The 16,566-nt window shown below is 46.9% G+C and overlaps 1 protein-coding gene across 1 annotated transcript; it reads left to right on the top strand.

Moving 5' to 3' along the window:
• Positions 1-16,493, top strand: KPNA7 (karyopherin subunit alpha 7). Its single transcript, XM_062587932.1, has 13 exons — positions 1-84; positions 747-876; positions 5,725-5,885; positions 7,915-8,023; positions 8,660-8,797; positions 9,366-9,451; positions 11,049-11,317; positions 11,842-11,924; positions 13,147-13,410; positions 13,788-14,021; positions 14,367-14,549; positions 15,279-15,428; positions 16,326-16,493. The coding sequence occupies exons 4-13, from the start codon at positions 7,958-7,960 to the stop codon at positions 16,407-16,409; spliced, it is 1,557 nt and encodes a 518-aa protein (XP_062443916.1). The 5' UTR covers positions 1-84; positions 747-876; positions 5,725-5,885; positions 7,915-7,957; the 3' UTR covers positions 16,410-16,493.
• Positions 16,494-16,566: the final 73 nt, after the last annotated feature.

Here is a 16,566-nt window from a genome sequence, read left to right as displayed (position 1 = left end):
TGGTCATTAGAGGGGAAATGGTATCTGGATCACAAAGCCCTGCTAAAGGATCATAGGGTTATATAAAGATCGGCCCGGGAGACGGTAAGATGTTGTTCATTTATTAGTCATTTTTAAAAAATGCTGATTCTCTGATGAAAGCTGTATCCTCATTCTCAGCTGTTGTCTGTTGCCTGCTGGTGGAGTATTGCCTCCTTGGAGAGGATCCTGTGAGGGCTGGAGGGGTATTGGCTGTACAGAGACACATCCAGTTGCTAACCAAACAAGGACAGATTGCTCCTCATGAGGCACAGAGGGTCTGATGGGGGAAGACGCCAAGTACTTTTAAATCCCACTAGGTGTTCAGTGAATCATTGGTTCTGCAGAAGATGGTCTGTGCGGTTGCCTGATCAAAAACTCTACGGGGATGTGCACACATGAAAAAGCCAAGTCCTTCTTTCTGTTGTGGTCTAACTTCTCAGTGCTCAGCTTTCCAAATGTAGCACTTTTTTAATGTGACAAATTATGTGAACAAAACAAACAACCAAAGTCTTTTTTTATTCTTTCTTTTCTTTTTCTCCCCCTCCCGCCCCCACTTTAGTAAAGGAAAAAGGGGGAAGAAAATCCCCTGAGAGCTCCAGCAAGTGCCATCAAGTTAACCCCACACAGACTGCTGAGAAGATCGGGAGTTTTTAATCCACAGCACAGGTTTGGGGCACTTGAGCTTGTGGAGCAACATGTAGCACTAATGAGTTACTCTGCCCTAGGTGGACCAGCTGTACAGAGGACTAAGCCAACTCTTCCACTAGGATTTACCTGTGTCTGCCAATTGCAGAGGAGTATTAACACTCAGAAAACAGGTCTCACCATGGATCTGGCAGAGATGGTGCACTAATGGTTAGTAAACCTTCTGTCTGTTCCCTCCTGTCTGTCTTACATTAGTTCTCCAAATGTATCTGACACAAAACCCTCAGACACAAGCATAAACCCAAAGCAGATCTGTCAGCTAGTCCCTTCCCTAGCCCCAGCCTTTGGCCACAGGACTTTATATCTAGTTCTAGCCAATGGCCACCAATGACCAAATTCTTGTGCTTAACCAGAGGCTGTCAGGAGCCGCAACCTCATCTTGGACAAGGACTATCTCCCAGCCCCAAGTAGTGGGACGGTGCAAGCTACAACAAGAGCACTTGGACTCTACTAGGATGGAATTACAAAAGGCAACAAAGTCCAACCCTAGCCTAGGACTGTCACCTGAGTAAGTCCCTTCTAGCAAAGGCTTGGAGCTTCTTTTGCCATATCTTTAACTGGCCCACTATCTATAGCCCTAGACTGGGACATCAGTAAAATCGCAACCATAGCCCTGATCAGGACTTATGAGTCAATCGCAGCCTCACAGAGTTGAGATTTAGTAGCACCTAGAGCTATTTGATGACCTGAGTTTTGAAGACAGTAGATCCAGATCATGAACTTGATTCACTTCAGCTGATTTTGGATCATAGCTCATGCCATTTGGCAACATGTGCTAGCTTAGATTACAAGGGCTGTACATGGGCAGTCAACAGCTTCACTGGTAAGACTGCAGGTCCTTCCCCATATACATTTGGAAGATGTACACTCCAGTTATGCCACGGATCACCCCTGTTCAATTAACTCTGCCTGTAACATTCAGGAGCAGAAAAGACAAGACAGTGGGGGCAGGAGGAAGCTCTGAGATTCTTCTTCCCCTTATTTCCCGTTTTCCCAGGGAGTTGTGAACCTCTGTTTGAGAAAATGGAGTTAAGGAGGAAGAACACACACAGACTACCTGCCTGCTTAAGGGGAATTTGAGTATATATTTTTATGCATCTAATCATAGACTCATAGAATGGGTAAGGTTGGAAGGGAGCTCTGGAGATCATCTAGTCCAACCCTCAAATAAGTGGCCTGTAGGGGATCGAACCTACACCTCTAATACAAGTCACCCCAGTTAAAACAAATCTGCGTGGAGGATAACACGAGCTGCAGTCCGTGTGAGCATGCTTCCAGCAAGAGGAGAGACCAGCTCCGGTCAGCTTGTCCAGGGAAGCTGAGTGCACCGTTCACACAAGTGATACCTTCCAAACCTAGAGAGATGTCAGTGTGGTGAAGTGGTGGAAGAGATACAGTACAGTGAGATATAATTACTGGGGGGGTCCTGAAAGCTCATTACCGATCAGTGTGTATGTGTGTGTTACTGTGTCCAGTTCTGGGCTGCCCAGTACATGAGAGACATGGAGCTACTGGAGAGAGTCCAGCGTAGGGCTACGAGGATGATTGGAAGTCTGGAGCATCTGCCCTATGAGGAATGGCTGTGAGAGCTGGGCCAGTTTAGCCTGGAAAAGAGAAGACTGAGGGGGATTTTATCAATGTGTATAAGTATCTGAAGGGAGGGTGTCAAGGAGATGGGGCCAAACTCTTTTCAGTGGTGTCCAGCGACAGGACAAGAGGCAACGGGCACAAACTGACCCACAGGAAGTTCCACCTGAACATGAGGAAAAACTTCTTCCCTGTGAGAGTGACGGAGCACTGGACCAGGTTGCCCGGAGACGTTGTGGAGTCTCCTTCTCTGGAGATGTTCAAAGCCCACCCTGATGCAACCCTGTCTAATAACCTCTAGATGACCCTGCTTGAGCAGGGGTGGTGGACTAGATGATCTCCAGGGATTCCTTCCAATCTTAACCGTTCTGTGATTTCTGTGATTCGGTGATTTTATGTGATGTGGAACAGTTGAAACAGAAACTAATCACCCCTGGGCTTAGGAAAAATCATCTTAACTCCAAGGATCAGGTAAAATATGCATATTGAATGTCTTCTTAGCATCTCCTAAGTACAACTTTCAAGCAAAGGCCCCTAAATACACGTTTTAAACAAAGACACTAATTTCTGTTGAAGTACTGTCCTCAGCTATGGTAATCAGAGATATCTGAGGAAGGTGAGTTGCCGGGACCCAGCACGCCTGGCAGTCCTCAGTAATATGTCTCTGGGGCAGTTTCCTCTTCCCTATGCCCAGTCCTTGCTGGGGTGGCCGCAGGCACTGTCCCAGCTTGCAAACAGGTCAGAATTGTGCTGTAACTGTCCATCACCCTTGCCAGGGTGATGCTGATTGCTGGCAAATCAGTGCAGACTCCACGCCTGTAGAGAACGCTTTAGCATTTCTCCTGCTGGGCACCGCCGGGGACAGTGGTGCAGGATTGGTACACAGGGGTTTTTCAGTAACTGCAAGGACATGCCATCCTGCTGCTGTGTCTCACCCCCAAATTCACCTTAGCTTTGTCTGTGTCACTTCCTCCAGTTACAGATTCAGGGACTAAAACAATATTCATTACTGGGCCCCACTAGAAAAAAAATCTTTCAAGATTTTTGGATGTAGGTGATTATAATTTCTGCAGCTGAATAAATCAGTGTCCCATAACTGACAGAGGATAATGGATTTAATAAATAGCTATGATTAAGTCTGGTGTTATTTTTAAATAATTTCAAAAACTGCTACTCTAATCCCTTCGTGGCTGGCAGAAAGGATGCTGCTTAGAAGTTAAAATTAGTTCCTTAATGTTCAGCGTGGTGTGGAGTTACAGGGCTCCAGGGCTGTGCTAGTTCTCGGAGGCATCCACTTACACAGGCTGGCTAATGGGCATTAACAGCTGCATTTGGCAAGTGTTAAAGGACTCCCACAACTCACACTCCAGCGCTGCTGCTGTTCTCATTTCTGGGGCTCAATTAGCTTGTCAGGAGCTCCCATTGACTCCAGTATGCCCAACTGATGGGATAATCAGTTGGTGTTACACTTCACAGTTTTATCCACTTTACAACCAAGAGGCTCCAAAATGGCTTTCACAAGCTGTCTCTCTTCCAGCACAGCAATTCCCTTGTCTTTAATACCCAGGGAATTCACAGCTCTGCCATGCCTCTTTATCAATAAATATAGATCTCTTTTGTATAATATCAGTGTGACTTTCTAACACCTACATTTCCAAGTGAATGATACCATTCTCAGCAGGAAAAAGACGCTTAAGAACATTTTGTCTTGAACAAAACCACACAGAGGGACGAGTCTTCTGGTCCATATGACTTCATACAAGTATTAGATGTGAACTGTGTATTTTCTCAACCATACGAAAAATCCTGGAGAACTTGAGCTAGGGTTGCAGGAGTGGAGATGTCCCATAGTGCAGTGGGTAACCATGGAGAGTTGGTGTTGATCAAACCCATTTTAACCTGCCAATACCCAGACATTTGGAAGAAAATTAAGCCACCGTCAAAGACAAGATTCCATTTTCCTGGTGTCATCACAGAGCCCTGCTGTATTCCTGTAATAAAAACTGACTGCAGGGGAAAGACACTGGACTGAGGTGCAGTTTGCCCTGACCTGCTGTATGTGCAGGCAACGCAAGGTGCGATCCTGCTCTCCCACCACCCTCAGTGACACCTTCCCTCCTCGTGTATCAGCCCTGGAATTGCAAGGCCACAGGATGAGCTGTTTTGGCTGAAATGGTGGAAAATCATGTGTGCGGGTGTGCATGCAAAAGGGGAATGAACTATTGGAGGGAGAGGAAAGCAGGATCACTTTTGGAGCAGCTACACTACACAGGGGTAACAGCAAGCTTGAGCCTTGGAAAATCCAGCTGCAGTGCCTAGCTTTGCCACTGGCTCAGCAATAAGACAGGGATAACAATAAATCCCTTCTCCCACCTTCTGCACGTCCTGATTAGATAGACGGTAGCAGACCGGGGCTGTCCCTTGTTATGGGCTTGTTTGGCGTCTAACACAATGGAGCGCTGATCTCGACTCAGATCTGTGGCTGCTACTGTAACAACAGGATTGAAATGAATCTAATGGCTGGCGGTGGGGAGGTGACCAGCTGCATGACGTCTGAATCCCTGCGAGGAATCAGTACAAGCTGCAAAGTTAGCAATGCCTCCCTCTGAGATTGTGTACCAGGGAGGAAGCTGAATTTCCAGGCTCTGTCTTTGCCACATTTAGGAATTGCCCTGGGCAGGCATGAAGTGGCGTGGGAATATCTTGAGAGCCATGTGGATTTACCAGGCCCGGTCAAGAAGCAGTCAGGGTGTATTCACACGGTGGCCCACATCCACCAATTGTCCCCTGGTGGGAACGCAGCTCTGCAGTGTGCAGAGCGGAGCCGGTTCAGGCAGCCCGTGAGGATGTTTTTGCATCAGGCACCCTCGTGCTTCAGTCCCAGGGTTAACAGATGTGAGGAAATGAGTCTGTTTGCACTTACCAGTGTATTGACAATCCCAACAGTGGTTCATGGGAAGGGGAGTGAGATCAGGCATCTTTCACTTTGATTTACACCAGCCTGAAGCACAACTGCAGCTACCTGCTTCGAGCATCTGTTTGCTTGCTCTGCGACGCAGACCACTGGCGCATCTCTTGGCTCAGGTCCCTGCCAGCATCGCCCGTACCAGGGAAACCATGGCACTCAGTGACTTCCTCCGCATTGGTGCATTTTCATCTCCCCCCACACACGCACAGCTGGGCACAGGGCTTTTAAAGGCTCTGCTGTGAAGTGTTCATGTAGCACCAGTGCAGCAGGGCTGGATTCAGTCTTGGTTGACGTTCCTTGGTATTGCTGTAACTAGTAAGTAAAATTGATTACGTGATGTTAACTTAATGGACTACATTAGAGTTGAGTGAAAAAATATGCTGTTTGAGAGCAGACATTCGTAGAGTTGGCAAGAGTCCCTACCTTTGCTTTCTCTCTGCCAGGTGAGGTTTCCTGTTACAAAAGGACTACTCCAAGCAGCCGTTGGAGTTGTACAACCTCATGCGATGGAGTCAGAGCTGTGCCTACATCACCTAACTCCACTGCAGAGAAACTACACATTGACATCTTTCCTGGCCAATACCTTTCACTGCACGCAGTGACGGTAAACCTGTTAAAGAGATGTGAAAAAACAGAGGAGGGAAAAACAACGCTTTTATCTCAAGGCTTAAGACTGATGTTTTCAAATCTGCCACCAGTCACAGTCTAACTAATCCACAGTGTCGTGGTGGGAGTGCTTGACAAGGGTTACAGGGTGAGAAGAAGCAACAGCAAAGAAAACCTCTAAACTAGAACTGCAGCTTTTCATACCTGTCAAAATGTGGATTTTCAGCCTGAGCACACAAGGCTGGGCTCGGAGGACGCTGTCATGTAGATTTAGGGTTTTATCTCCTTTCCTCTCCATTAGCTGTGATACCCTCTTCTTATGCTGAAAACTGAAACGTTTTTTTCCTCCAGCAGTTGTCCCCTTTCCCATTCGGCAAATATCCATCTGCCTGTGTCCTCAACACAGGTTGAGATCAGATTGCTCATCTTGTGCCTGCACGTGGGCCGAGCACTCGGCAGTGCCGCTTCTCATGCCATCAGGAATTGAAGCAATGTATGGGAAGGGTCGTTAATGAGTTTGCATGTGTTTTTTTCTCTCCGTGTTCTTGCTCTCCGTGGGCTGGTGGTGACAGTCCTGAACAGGATTGGTCTGATTGCAGCTGGCAGGAGGAGGGGAAATGGAAAGGGCAGAAAGAGAAAGAGCAGCTCAGGATAACAATAAACTTCTTGCAGCCTTGTTACAGCGTTCATATCCTGCAGCACCTGGAGCGAGAAATCTCTCGCTGCACAGCCTGCTTGGCACTGCCCGGCACAAGAGCGAGGCAAAAGCCTCGCTTATCTCGTGGGGTGATTTTAAGCCAATTTAATTAAACTGTTTGGAAAGGTTGCAGGGACCATCTACTTCAGCTTGAACCAGTCCTGTTTTGATTTAGCTTTGGCTGATTAGGAATTAACTGAAACAAAATTAGAGGGTTCACAATAACTTTTGCACCGGATTAAGTTGAATTAAAAAGCAATGGAAATGTAAATTTGTTTCAAGCAGCCAAGATGCAACCAGTGGTACTTGAAATTTAAAAATACAGAGTTTAGGAATAGCACAACTAGCTTTTAATGTCCACAAACAACAGATATATCTGAAGATCTTCTCTCAGCCTCCCTTCTCCTGACTCACCTTCCACACAAAGCTTTGTACAACTGGTTTCAATTACTTTGAAAAGGAGAATTGGCATGACCCTCCTGATCTTTGAATCTATGATTTAATAACCTGGATACTATATAATATATTTTTCACAAGTATTTCCATGCTGGAAATAGCAGCATGGTGAAATATATGTTCTCTGTAAATCATATAATTTGTTTTAAAATACCTCTCATGATACACAGCAGGATAGAAAGGCCCAAATTGTGCTGCCAGGTAAGTTAGGTGCACAGGATGCAAACCTTGGGGTTCAGTCCTGCCTGCTGACCCTGATGCTCTCATCTGACTCCTAGGAACAACCTCACCTTCCCACAGCAAGCCCCAGACATCCCCTCCAAATTACTGTGCTTCCTGTCTCCCTCACATAAAAAAAATGTTAAGCAATACATATTAGGTTTTAATTAAATATTTTAATAGCTGTTTTCTCTGCCCATTTAGCAAATACTGCTTCTCCTTGGGGGGAGGGGGGGAGGAGGTAGCTGCAAAGAGGGCCAAAGGAGATCCCCATAGGAGGCAAAGTGCAAATGCAGAAGGGAAGTGTAGGGTGGGTGAGAGCAGGACTCTCAGGAGGGAGAGCACGGCTGCTCCTTGTTAAGGAGCACCCAGGTGTTGCTATGAAAAATGAATGGTTGGTAATTGAGGGAGAGGCTGGCTGGGGAGCAGCCAATTGGGGGGGAGCCTGTGGGAGCGGGGGCACCATGGTGGGGAGATAAAAGAGTGAGATGAGGGCTGGTAGGCATGGAGAGGGGGTTGAGGTGAGTGGCTTTTTTCTTGGTGTGAATAGGACAGCTGCAGGGGGAGGGAAAGAAGTTCCTGAGGTTTGCAAGCTTTGTAGATCAAGGTGGATGTTTCTGGTGTGGTTGTAACTCAACACTTCTTTATCCTGAAGCAGGTGGAGGCTTTCAGTTGGCAGCTTGATCAAACCTGTCAAGATGCCAGTTGTGAATGAGCAATGTGAGCGGATGAGGAAGTTCAAAAACAGAGGCAAGGATGCAGCTGTAAGTGTGGGCTTCTCAAGAGTCTGAACATGGCCTTTGTACAAAGGCAGAATTGACTGAGGGCTCTCCCTTTCTTGGTGGGAGCTGACAGTAAAGCTTTTGAATGGTAGCTGGGAGAGAGAGGACAGAACCCTTCTGCCAAAAGGGACACTTGGACTTAATTTTCTAGCTATGGTATACTGCAAGGTGGAGCTTGCATAGTCTGTCTGGGCTGTGGGGAAAATAGTAGTGCAGGTGGGTGGGAGATGAGTGGCAAGTAGCCAACTCTAAACTGAGCCTGTGAATATGCTGGGCAGCAGGAAGGGAAGGTCCTGATGCAAAAACTCTGGGATCTGTGAAGTTCTGTACTTGCTTAGAGAGCAAGCTAAGGGTTTGCCTTTCAAGTTCAGCAATTTGACTTTTAAATTAAAAGAACTGCTGGTTGCAAGTTCATCTAGCACCCAGTATCCTTGGGAGGCAGTTAAGTGAGAGCCCTCTTCTGTTCTGTCTCCTGCATAGCCCTCCAGGCCATAGAAATACCTCAGGGCACATGCTGACTCTGTGTCCCTTATGAAGGGAACTTGGGCAGGATGTTAGGGAGCTAAGCATGGAGCAGATGAGCTAGTAAATCTAGGTGGTGCCTCTCCCCTCTCCTAGGCACAGAGGAGGCGGAGAGTGGAGGTGAACATAGAGCTTCGAAAGGCCAAGAAGGATGAACAAATCCTGAAACGCAGAAGTATTTCCACCACTTCCATGGAGGAGACTCTTTCTCCAGGGCAAGAGAAGAAGAATGCAGTAAGTGCTGGGGGCTCTGCACCTGGATAGACTCTGCTACAGTGCACAGCTTGTATGCTTTCTCACCTAATGTTTCCCCAATATTTGGGGCCACTTACCAAGTCTTGCTCAAATGACTTGGGTTAAATAGCTGGTGCCATTCCTGATCAATGTGTCTGGTGTTGGAGACTGCATTTCAGACTGTCTAGCCCTCTTTCTGGGTTAGTTTGCATGAAAACCATCTCATATGGCTTCCCTGGATGACAGGTAGAACTGGACTTCCAGCCACTTGGGAGCTGGCAAACTTCCAGTCTGGCTCCATGTGCAGGGAGGGGCAACTAGCAAGCTAGTAGGCCCACTACAGTGTGGTGGTGACTTTCTTTCTATGCTTGATCATAAGGAATAGTTGCCTCTAAGGCTTTTGTGGGTTCTCTCCCTCTGCCTTATCTCAAAACTGTTGTCTAAAGAATAGTCATTGCTTAGATAAAGTGGTGACTGACTAGGGTCTAGACACCTGATTGACTGCAAAGATTAAACTGGAGGGAGTCTTGGCTTGCCTTCTGACTCTGAATCATTCTCCATGACACAGATTATTCAGCTGTCCTTGGAGGAAATAGTTGAAGCTGTGAATGGGAGCAATACTGAGCTACAGCTGCAGGCTACACAGGCAACCAGGTATGCTGCCAAACTGCTCTGTTACGCACTTGGAGAGATGCAGCTGATACAGGGCTGACTGCTGGGCCTTGCAGGCAGAAGGCATTCTCCTCTGTTTAAAGAGTTATTTGAAGATTTGGCAAACTACTGGAGAGAGTCCTGTCCAGTAACCTCAACTGCCCTGAGGAACCTTAGCAGAAGCCTGAACCCCTGCAGCCTGCCCTGTATGGTCTTGCTCAGGTCTGCTGGCTTCAGCTGTGGTCCTGGGCAATGCCCATGGGAAGCTGGAACTGATGAACGGAGGCTGAATGTGACCAAGGAGTTAGCTGTAGCCCCAGGATTTATGACCTGAACTGCTGTGCCCTGTGCAGACAGGGTTGAGACTGTGAGCTTCAGCTGATAGGTGGGATAGTTGGGGAGAAAAGAAATACTAGAAGCTTAATCAGAACAAGGGCTAGATAGCCTAGCCCTATAAAGGGATGCAAGTGGGCAAGGATGCCCTCATCTGGGTGGGAGCAGGAGGAATTGAAAGCTAGTGCCCTCAGCCCAGGCTGCAGCAGAGACCTCCCTCCCCAAAGGGCCCAGGAGAGGCTGCTCTGGCTGCTGCTGTTTCCTGAGCAAATCCAGTGCTTCCTTGGGTGTCTCTTGCTGCCACATTGGTGTGCTGTGGAATCAGTGCTGTTTCTAATGGCTGTGAAGACATCTGCCCTTGGCATCTGGAGCCATAGCCTTTTGCCCTGGAGAACAGATCAGAAGTACCTGCTGTAGAAGGTGTTAACTGAGGGCTGGCCAATGTGCTCCCACCCTAAAGCGAGCAAGTCATGACTAGCTTGCTAATCTGCAATACAGAACAGAGCTAACTTTCTGCTTGTTCAAGGCTTGCATGTGCCTGGGGTGCCCTGATGGCATGCTAAATTTACACCATCAAGATTTTTAGTGGCAGTGCTAAAGCAGCTCTTAGCCACTGATTTACACCTCCACACTACCCTCTGCCAGCATGAGCGTTTGTGGCTGTGGAGCAAACCAGACTGGGAAGCAGGTCTGGCTGAAAGCACTTCTTATGGCTTTGACTAGATCAATGCACTGATCCTGTTTACCTGGCAGCCACACATGCTGCTGTGCCTGTGTGAGGCAGGAACTAGCAAAAAGTAGCAGCAGGGAGATGCTGATTCTGGATTTTAAGTTGTAGCGGGTAAAGCAGCCTGTGAAACTTCATTTTTAAATGGGACCTCTGGTCTGGCCAAGGCTGGCCGATGCTCCTGAACTGAGAAATGGCAGAAGCAAGCTTGCAGGCTGTAGCAGAGAGCGAGTTGCATGTAACTTGCTTATTCATTGTTTTATGAAAATAACTCTTGCAAGAGAAGGAGTATAGAATAGTGTTTGGTTCCAAGAAGACATATCAAGTATGGCACTCTAACAGACAACCTGCTGTTTCCTCAGCATCTTAGATTTTTCTTCTGTAGAAATCTCTATAGTAACTCCTCTGCCAGAGGATTTGCTGATATATGACGCTGAACTAACATCTTGTAGCTGCTGCTTCCCTTGTGGGCTAGGACCTTATGCCTAGCTGCAGGATTATGGCCCATTCTGTGCCACTAATGGGCTGTGTCTGTTGCAGGAGAATGCTGTCCAGACAGAGGGACCCACCTCTCAATCAGATCATTGAATCTGGGATTATCCCCCGCCTGGTTGAATTCCTAACCCGTGCTGACAATGCTCCTCTGCAGTTTGAAGCAGCCTGGGCACTGACTAACATAGCATCTGGCACCTCAGACCATACCAGAGCAGTGGTGGAAGGAGGTGCTATCCCAGCCTTTGTCTCCCTCCTGTCCTCCCCGCACATGCATATCAGTGAGCAGTCTGTGTGGGCTCTGGGCAATATAGCAGGTAGGTGGAGGTCCTTGGGCTTTTGGGCATGGAAAGGGTTGTTAGTCCCATCAGCAATGGGCTGGGCAAACATTGACACTTAAGAGGACAGAACCACCAGCCTTGTTACTGAGCTGCTGTCACTTTTGAAACCCTTCAGTCCATTCATGTGGCCTGGCACCCTTTAGACCCTGTGCTGGCTCTGCAAAAGGGTCTTGGCCAAAGTCAAATGCAAGATACCATCCTCCTGGGATGATCTGAGCTGCTGTCATTAGCTGTTCAGTGATCCTTCTGGGTACTCAGAGCCCTTTGCAGTGGAAGCAGGATGGGTTGTGCCTGATTCTAACACTGGTACAAGTTGGCCAAGAAATTTCTACAGTCTAACTGTTAAACTTTTCTCACTTGATAATACTTTAAACAGTGTGGCTGGTACGTGAGCCTCAGTCCTCCAATACTTGCCTGTGACCGCAGGTATGGTTTCTCCTTAATGTTGACTGTTTTGTGACTTAAGTAGATGTAATAATGACCCTCTTTCATCTATACAGGTGATGGTCCTCTGTACAGAGATGCCCTTATCAATTGCAATGTGATTCCTCCTTTGCTGGCTCTGGTGTCACCTGTAACTCCAGTAAATAGCCTCTATTTTCTTGACTTAACACTTATTAATCACTTGGGTAATGGATGAATGGTAGTGACCTATCAGCTGACTGTTAGAAGTAGCAAGCTGTTTGTATAATGGAATGAGACCCTGTCCTAAACTGCTTTTGAGGACTCTGCCTCTCTGAAGTAAATATAAAGCATGGGGATACCAGGTAGACAAGCTAGTCATCAAATCAATGTGGTGACTTCTAGCCTTAGCTTTCCCATCCAGGTTACTTCTAGTTTACAATGGTCAAACAAAACTAATGCAATAGCCCTTCCACATGGAAGTCTGAACTTGTTCTTCAAGCTTCCTACTGCTGCTCTTTGGGTAGCTTATGAACAGCTTGCTTTGTGCCCTATCTCTGATCTTTTGAGGTGGTGTCATCTTGCACTGCTTTCTGTCTCTGGGGAAGGTAGATGTCACTGGAGAAATGTAAGATGGATGGAGATAAGCTCTGAGGGACTCTAACAGTGGTGCTGATACTTACAGGGGTCCCATCCATGGGTGTGGTGGAAGCTCTTTGCTTTCTGTAGGCATAACATTGCCTTGAAATGCCCTGGATAAGTAAACACCCTCTAGCCCTTCTGTGAGTTTTCCCTGGAAGACGTTAAAACTCTTCTTGCTCTGTTCCTAGCCTGACTCTCCCTTGTCTGTTAGGGAGCCCTGTGAAACATGACAAAAAACATCAACTTGTGCGCACAGCCTGGTAGCTGCAATGCTTTGAACCTAGCTGCCCCTGTTCTCCTGGAGGAGATTCTCTCTTGCTAGGATAAACTGAATGATGCTCTTAAATCCCTGAGGCACTCTGTTCTAGAGCTATCTAATAATGCTAATACTAAAATACTGCTCCTTGGATGAGATCAAGGACCTGTTTTGTAATTTGTCCCAAGGACCCAGAAAATAAGCTCTTCGGCATCTTTGTTCATAGTTTGTCATACCACCAGACCTGAAGCTTTTGAAATTTGGTGTTGGGGGCAGGTAGGGAATTGCCTTAGTCACTTACCTATTTCATCTCTCTCCAAATAAGCCACCTGTCTCAGACCTTTATTATAGAAGTCTTCTTCTGGCTACTTGAGCATAAGTATACTGGCTGCTTGATAATGTCTGAGTTGTAGGGACCAGAAGCAAGGTGCTACCTCTCCAGCACTCATTAGGGCAATGAGTTTGTGGGCTGTGGAAGATCTTATGAGACACCCTTGTATTTCAGGTTGGGTTCCTGAGAAACATCACATGGGCACTGTCAAATCTCTGTAGGAACAAGAATCCATACCCTCCTCTGGATGCAGTAAAAAAGATGCTGCCTGTCCTCATCTGCCTCATGCAACATGAAGACAAGGACATAATTTCTGACTCCTGCTGGGCTGTGTCCTATCTGACCGATGGGTCCAATGATCGCATCCAAATTGTGGTTGATACAGGGATTCTCCCGAGGCTGGTGGAACTTATGGCCAACCCGGAGCTGATTGTTATGGTAGGAGGTGCAGTCAACAATAACTGGGTCCTTAATGTAGGAAATGCCAACTTCCTAGAGCAGAGAGTATAGCTGAAGAAGGCAAAGACATGTCTCCTCACTGTCTGAGGCTAGTATGGCCTGCAGTTGTCTTGAACTGCAATATTAGGTCAGTTACTGGTCAAGTTAATGTTCTGTTCCAGCTTGCTGTGGCTGGCAACTGGGTAGAGAATGTAAAGCTGCTTAGAGCAGAATGGGAGGACAGTAGGTCAGTAAATGCAGCAGTAATCATCTACTATGCTTTCCGTATTTGAAGGCACAAGCACTTGGGAATCTTGTTAGGCTTTCTGGCAGGTATCCCTTGAGCTAAGGATTCTCATCTGCTCTAATCTGTCTAGACTCCAGCCCTCCGTGCCATTGGGAATGTAGTCACAGGGACTGATGAACAGACCCAGGCAGCTATTGATGCTGGTGTCTTGGCTGTCTTGCCCTGTCTCTTGCGGCATGCAAAACCAACTATACAGAAGGAAGCAGCGTGGACTCTCAGTAACATTGCAGCAGGGCCATGCCGGCAAATCCAGCAACTCATTACCTGTGGATTATTGCCACCTCTGGTGGAGCTGCTAGATAAGGTAAGGGGTGGGGGTGTAGCACTGTACATAGAGCTATTGCAGTGTTAAGAATCAATCCATGATGCCTCATTTGTGAAGCACTCTGAGGTGGCTTTGGGGAACATGGTGTCATCTTCAAGATTGTCAAAAGGCTTGGAACAGCCTGAACACTTAGCTCACTTAGTATGGAAGCATGGCTCTGAGCTGCTCCTGGCAATTGTTAAGTGTCCACCCAGTGCTCAGAGTACTTGGAAAAGTGGGGCCTGTCCAAATGAAATACAAAAGGAAATGGCTGGTCCTCATCTGACATCTCATACTCCTCTTGGAGCTCCCAAGCTTTAGCATTCCTCTCTGTGGCTCTTTCAGGGAGACTTCAAAGCTCAGAAAGAGGCTGTGTGGGCTGTGGCTAACCTCACAACAGGAGGCACTGTGGAGCAGGTAGTGGAACTTGTCCAGTCTGGGGTGCTCAAACCTTTGCTTGACCTACTCTCAGCCAAAGACAGCAAAACTATCCTGGTCATCCTGGATACCATTGCAAATCTCTTCCTGGTAAGATCTTGCTTCCAGCTACTACATCTTACATTTCATCCCCAGAGGAGCAAAGTGTGAGTGTTCAGCTCACCATGTGACTAGCACAGCTTCTCCTAGAATACACTACTGATCTTGCAGAAGTAACAGTTTGACTTTAACCTGTTTTTGCTCCCTTTTGGGAGTTTAATATTTCCAAGCTCTTAGGACAGCCTAGTATGTTCTTATTAACCTACTATGACTTTAGTCTATCTCTAGAAAGCAAAACATGACATGTGGTAATCCCCAGGCTGTAGAGAAGTGAAGGTCCTGTAGAAATCCAAATGCAGGGAAGTCAAGTGGTCTCAGGGATCTCTAACTGCCAGGGAGCTCAGCATTTCTGTAATAAGGCTGCTCACCTGAGAGCTTGTTTCCTCTAGTGCTATGGCACCAGTGGAATGGCTTTTGCAAATGAAATACTTTGTGGCAGGTCACCTGCTGCTGCTTCTCAATGTGTGGATGTAATTGAGAAGCCTTTAGCTTGTTTGGGTAGCAGTCAAGTGACAATGCAGTAGTTGCAGCAAAGACAGTATTTCATCTGCATAGTAGCTGGAGGTTCTTAGAACCTCTGCTATAACCCAAAACAGGTAAGGACAACAAAAGCAGGGACTATAGTCACCGACCTGTGTTAGGTCAGGGCTTACAGTAAAGATTATCTTGGATAAGTTACAAACTTGCTTATATTTGCCCCTTGATTGCCTAATGTCATAGGCAGCTGAGAAGCTGGGAGAGACAGAAAGGCTGTGTCTGCTAGTTGAAGAACTTGACGGTCTGGAGAAAATTGAAGCCTTGCAAACCCATGAAAACAACATGGTCTACCGAGCTGCACTGAGTATCATAGAGAAATACTTTGCTGGTGAGGTATGTGACTCTTACCCTGCTTCTCATCTGCAAATATGAATTATTGCACACTGGAATGTAGCAGAGACCTTACTGAAATAGATCCATTGTAATAGGCTTCCATAGCAGTAGAGTAGGTTCTTGCAGCTCATTCCAGGTGCTTCTAAAGGTCTATTAAAACCCCTCATTTGAGTTGTCAGCTGACAAGTTGCACAACAGAAATGGAAGCACTGATAGCATCTTGCTGCTGAAAATCAAACTGGCATCAGCTGGAGTTGCAACTGCTGATATGAATACTGAATACAGAAACTTCCTGCTGGAGCTGAGGTAGCTTGTCACTGTGAATGGAAGCCTCCTACTCCGCTCATAACTCTGCCCAGGTTGCTTTTGGATTATTTGACCCTTCCCATGTTAATGAACTCTTGGAAAAGAATATAGGGCATCAGCTGCCTTTTGGAAGCAAGCCTTGTAACTGTCATGTAGGTGCCATGCTTGGACCTGGCCTCACAAATGGGGAAACACCAAGGAATTTTAGTGGCTCAGTCAGATCTCAGAGCTGAACTCAGGCCTGAACTGCAGCAGCAGGGAGCAAATATCCATGTTGGCTCTTTGGCTAGAACCAGGGTCCATGGGATGCCCATGCTAGAGAGCATGGAGAAAGCATGCTCTGGCATCTGAGCCTGTGGACTTGCTTACTTCCCTCTGAGCTGCAGGGACAATATGCTCTATAAAGAGCAGGAGGGACTTGGTCTTGCCCCCAAGGGCCATGTTACAGTGAAAAGCTGATCTGTGCTGCTGCTCTAACAAGCTAGTTCTTTTAAACAAGAATAAAATGGTCTGCAGCTTTATAAGCCTAGGCTTCCCCCCTGCCCAGCAGCTGCTTAACCTTTAACTGATGGTCACCTAACCTTTTCCTAGGAGAATCCAGATTTGCAGCCTGGGACTGACCAAGATGGACAACTATATGATTTCTCAGTGGAGAAGCAAGACTTCAACTTCTGAAGATGAAGCACTACAGAGCACTGACCTGCTAGGTGGAGGTGGCTGGTAGGAGCTTGGATCTCCAGACCAAGAGACCGTAGATGTTAAGTTGCTTTTTACTTCTGAAACTTATCAATAAATAACACTTTGGGGTTTGTACCTCCTGTGTTTTTTTTTT

The sequence above is a fragment of the Rhea pennata genome, chromosome 15 (assembly GCF_028389875.1).
Source record: "Rhea pennata isolate bPtePen1 chromosome 15, bPtePen1.pri, whole genome shotgun sequence".
Lineage (NCBI taxonomy): Eukaryota > Metazoa > Chordata > Aves > Rheiformes > Rheidae > Rhea > Rhea pennata.
The sequence above is the reverse complement of the archived record's forward strand: the minus strand, read 5'-3'. Positions and strand labels throughout refer to the sequence as shown.

Bases quoted from the DNA above. Each gene is read 5' to 3' on its own strand.
- KPNA7 (XM_062587932.1), top strand. From the start codon at position 7,958: ATGCCAGTTGTGAATGAGCAATGTGAGCGGATGAGGAAGTTCAAAAAC. The intron at 11,318-11,841 runs GTAGGTGGAGGT...TCATCTATACAG, and splicing joins GGCTCTGGGCAATATAGCAG to GTGATGGTCCTCTGTACAGA. The intron at 14,550-15,278 runs GTAAGATCTTGC...CTAATGTCATAG, and splicing joins CCATTGCAAATCTCTTCCTG to GCAGCTGAGAAGCTGGGAGA.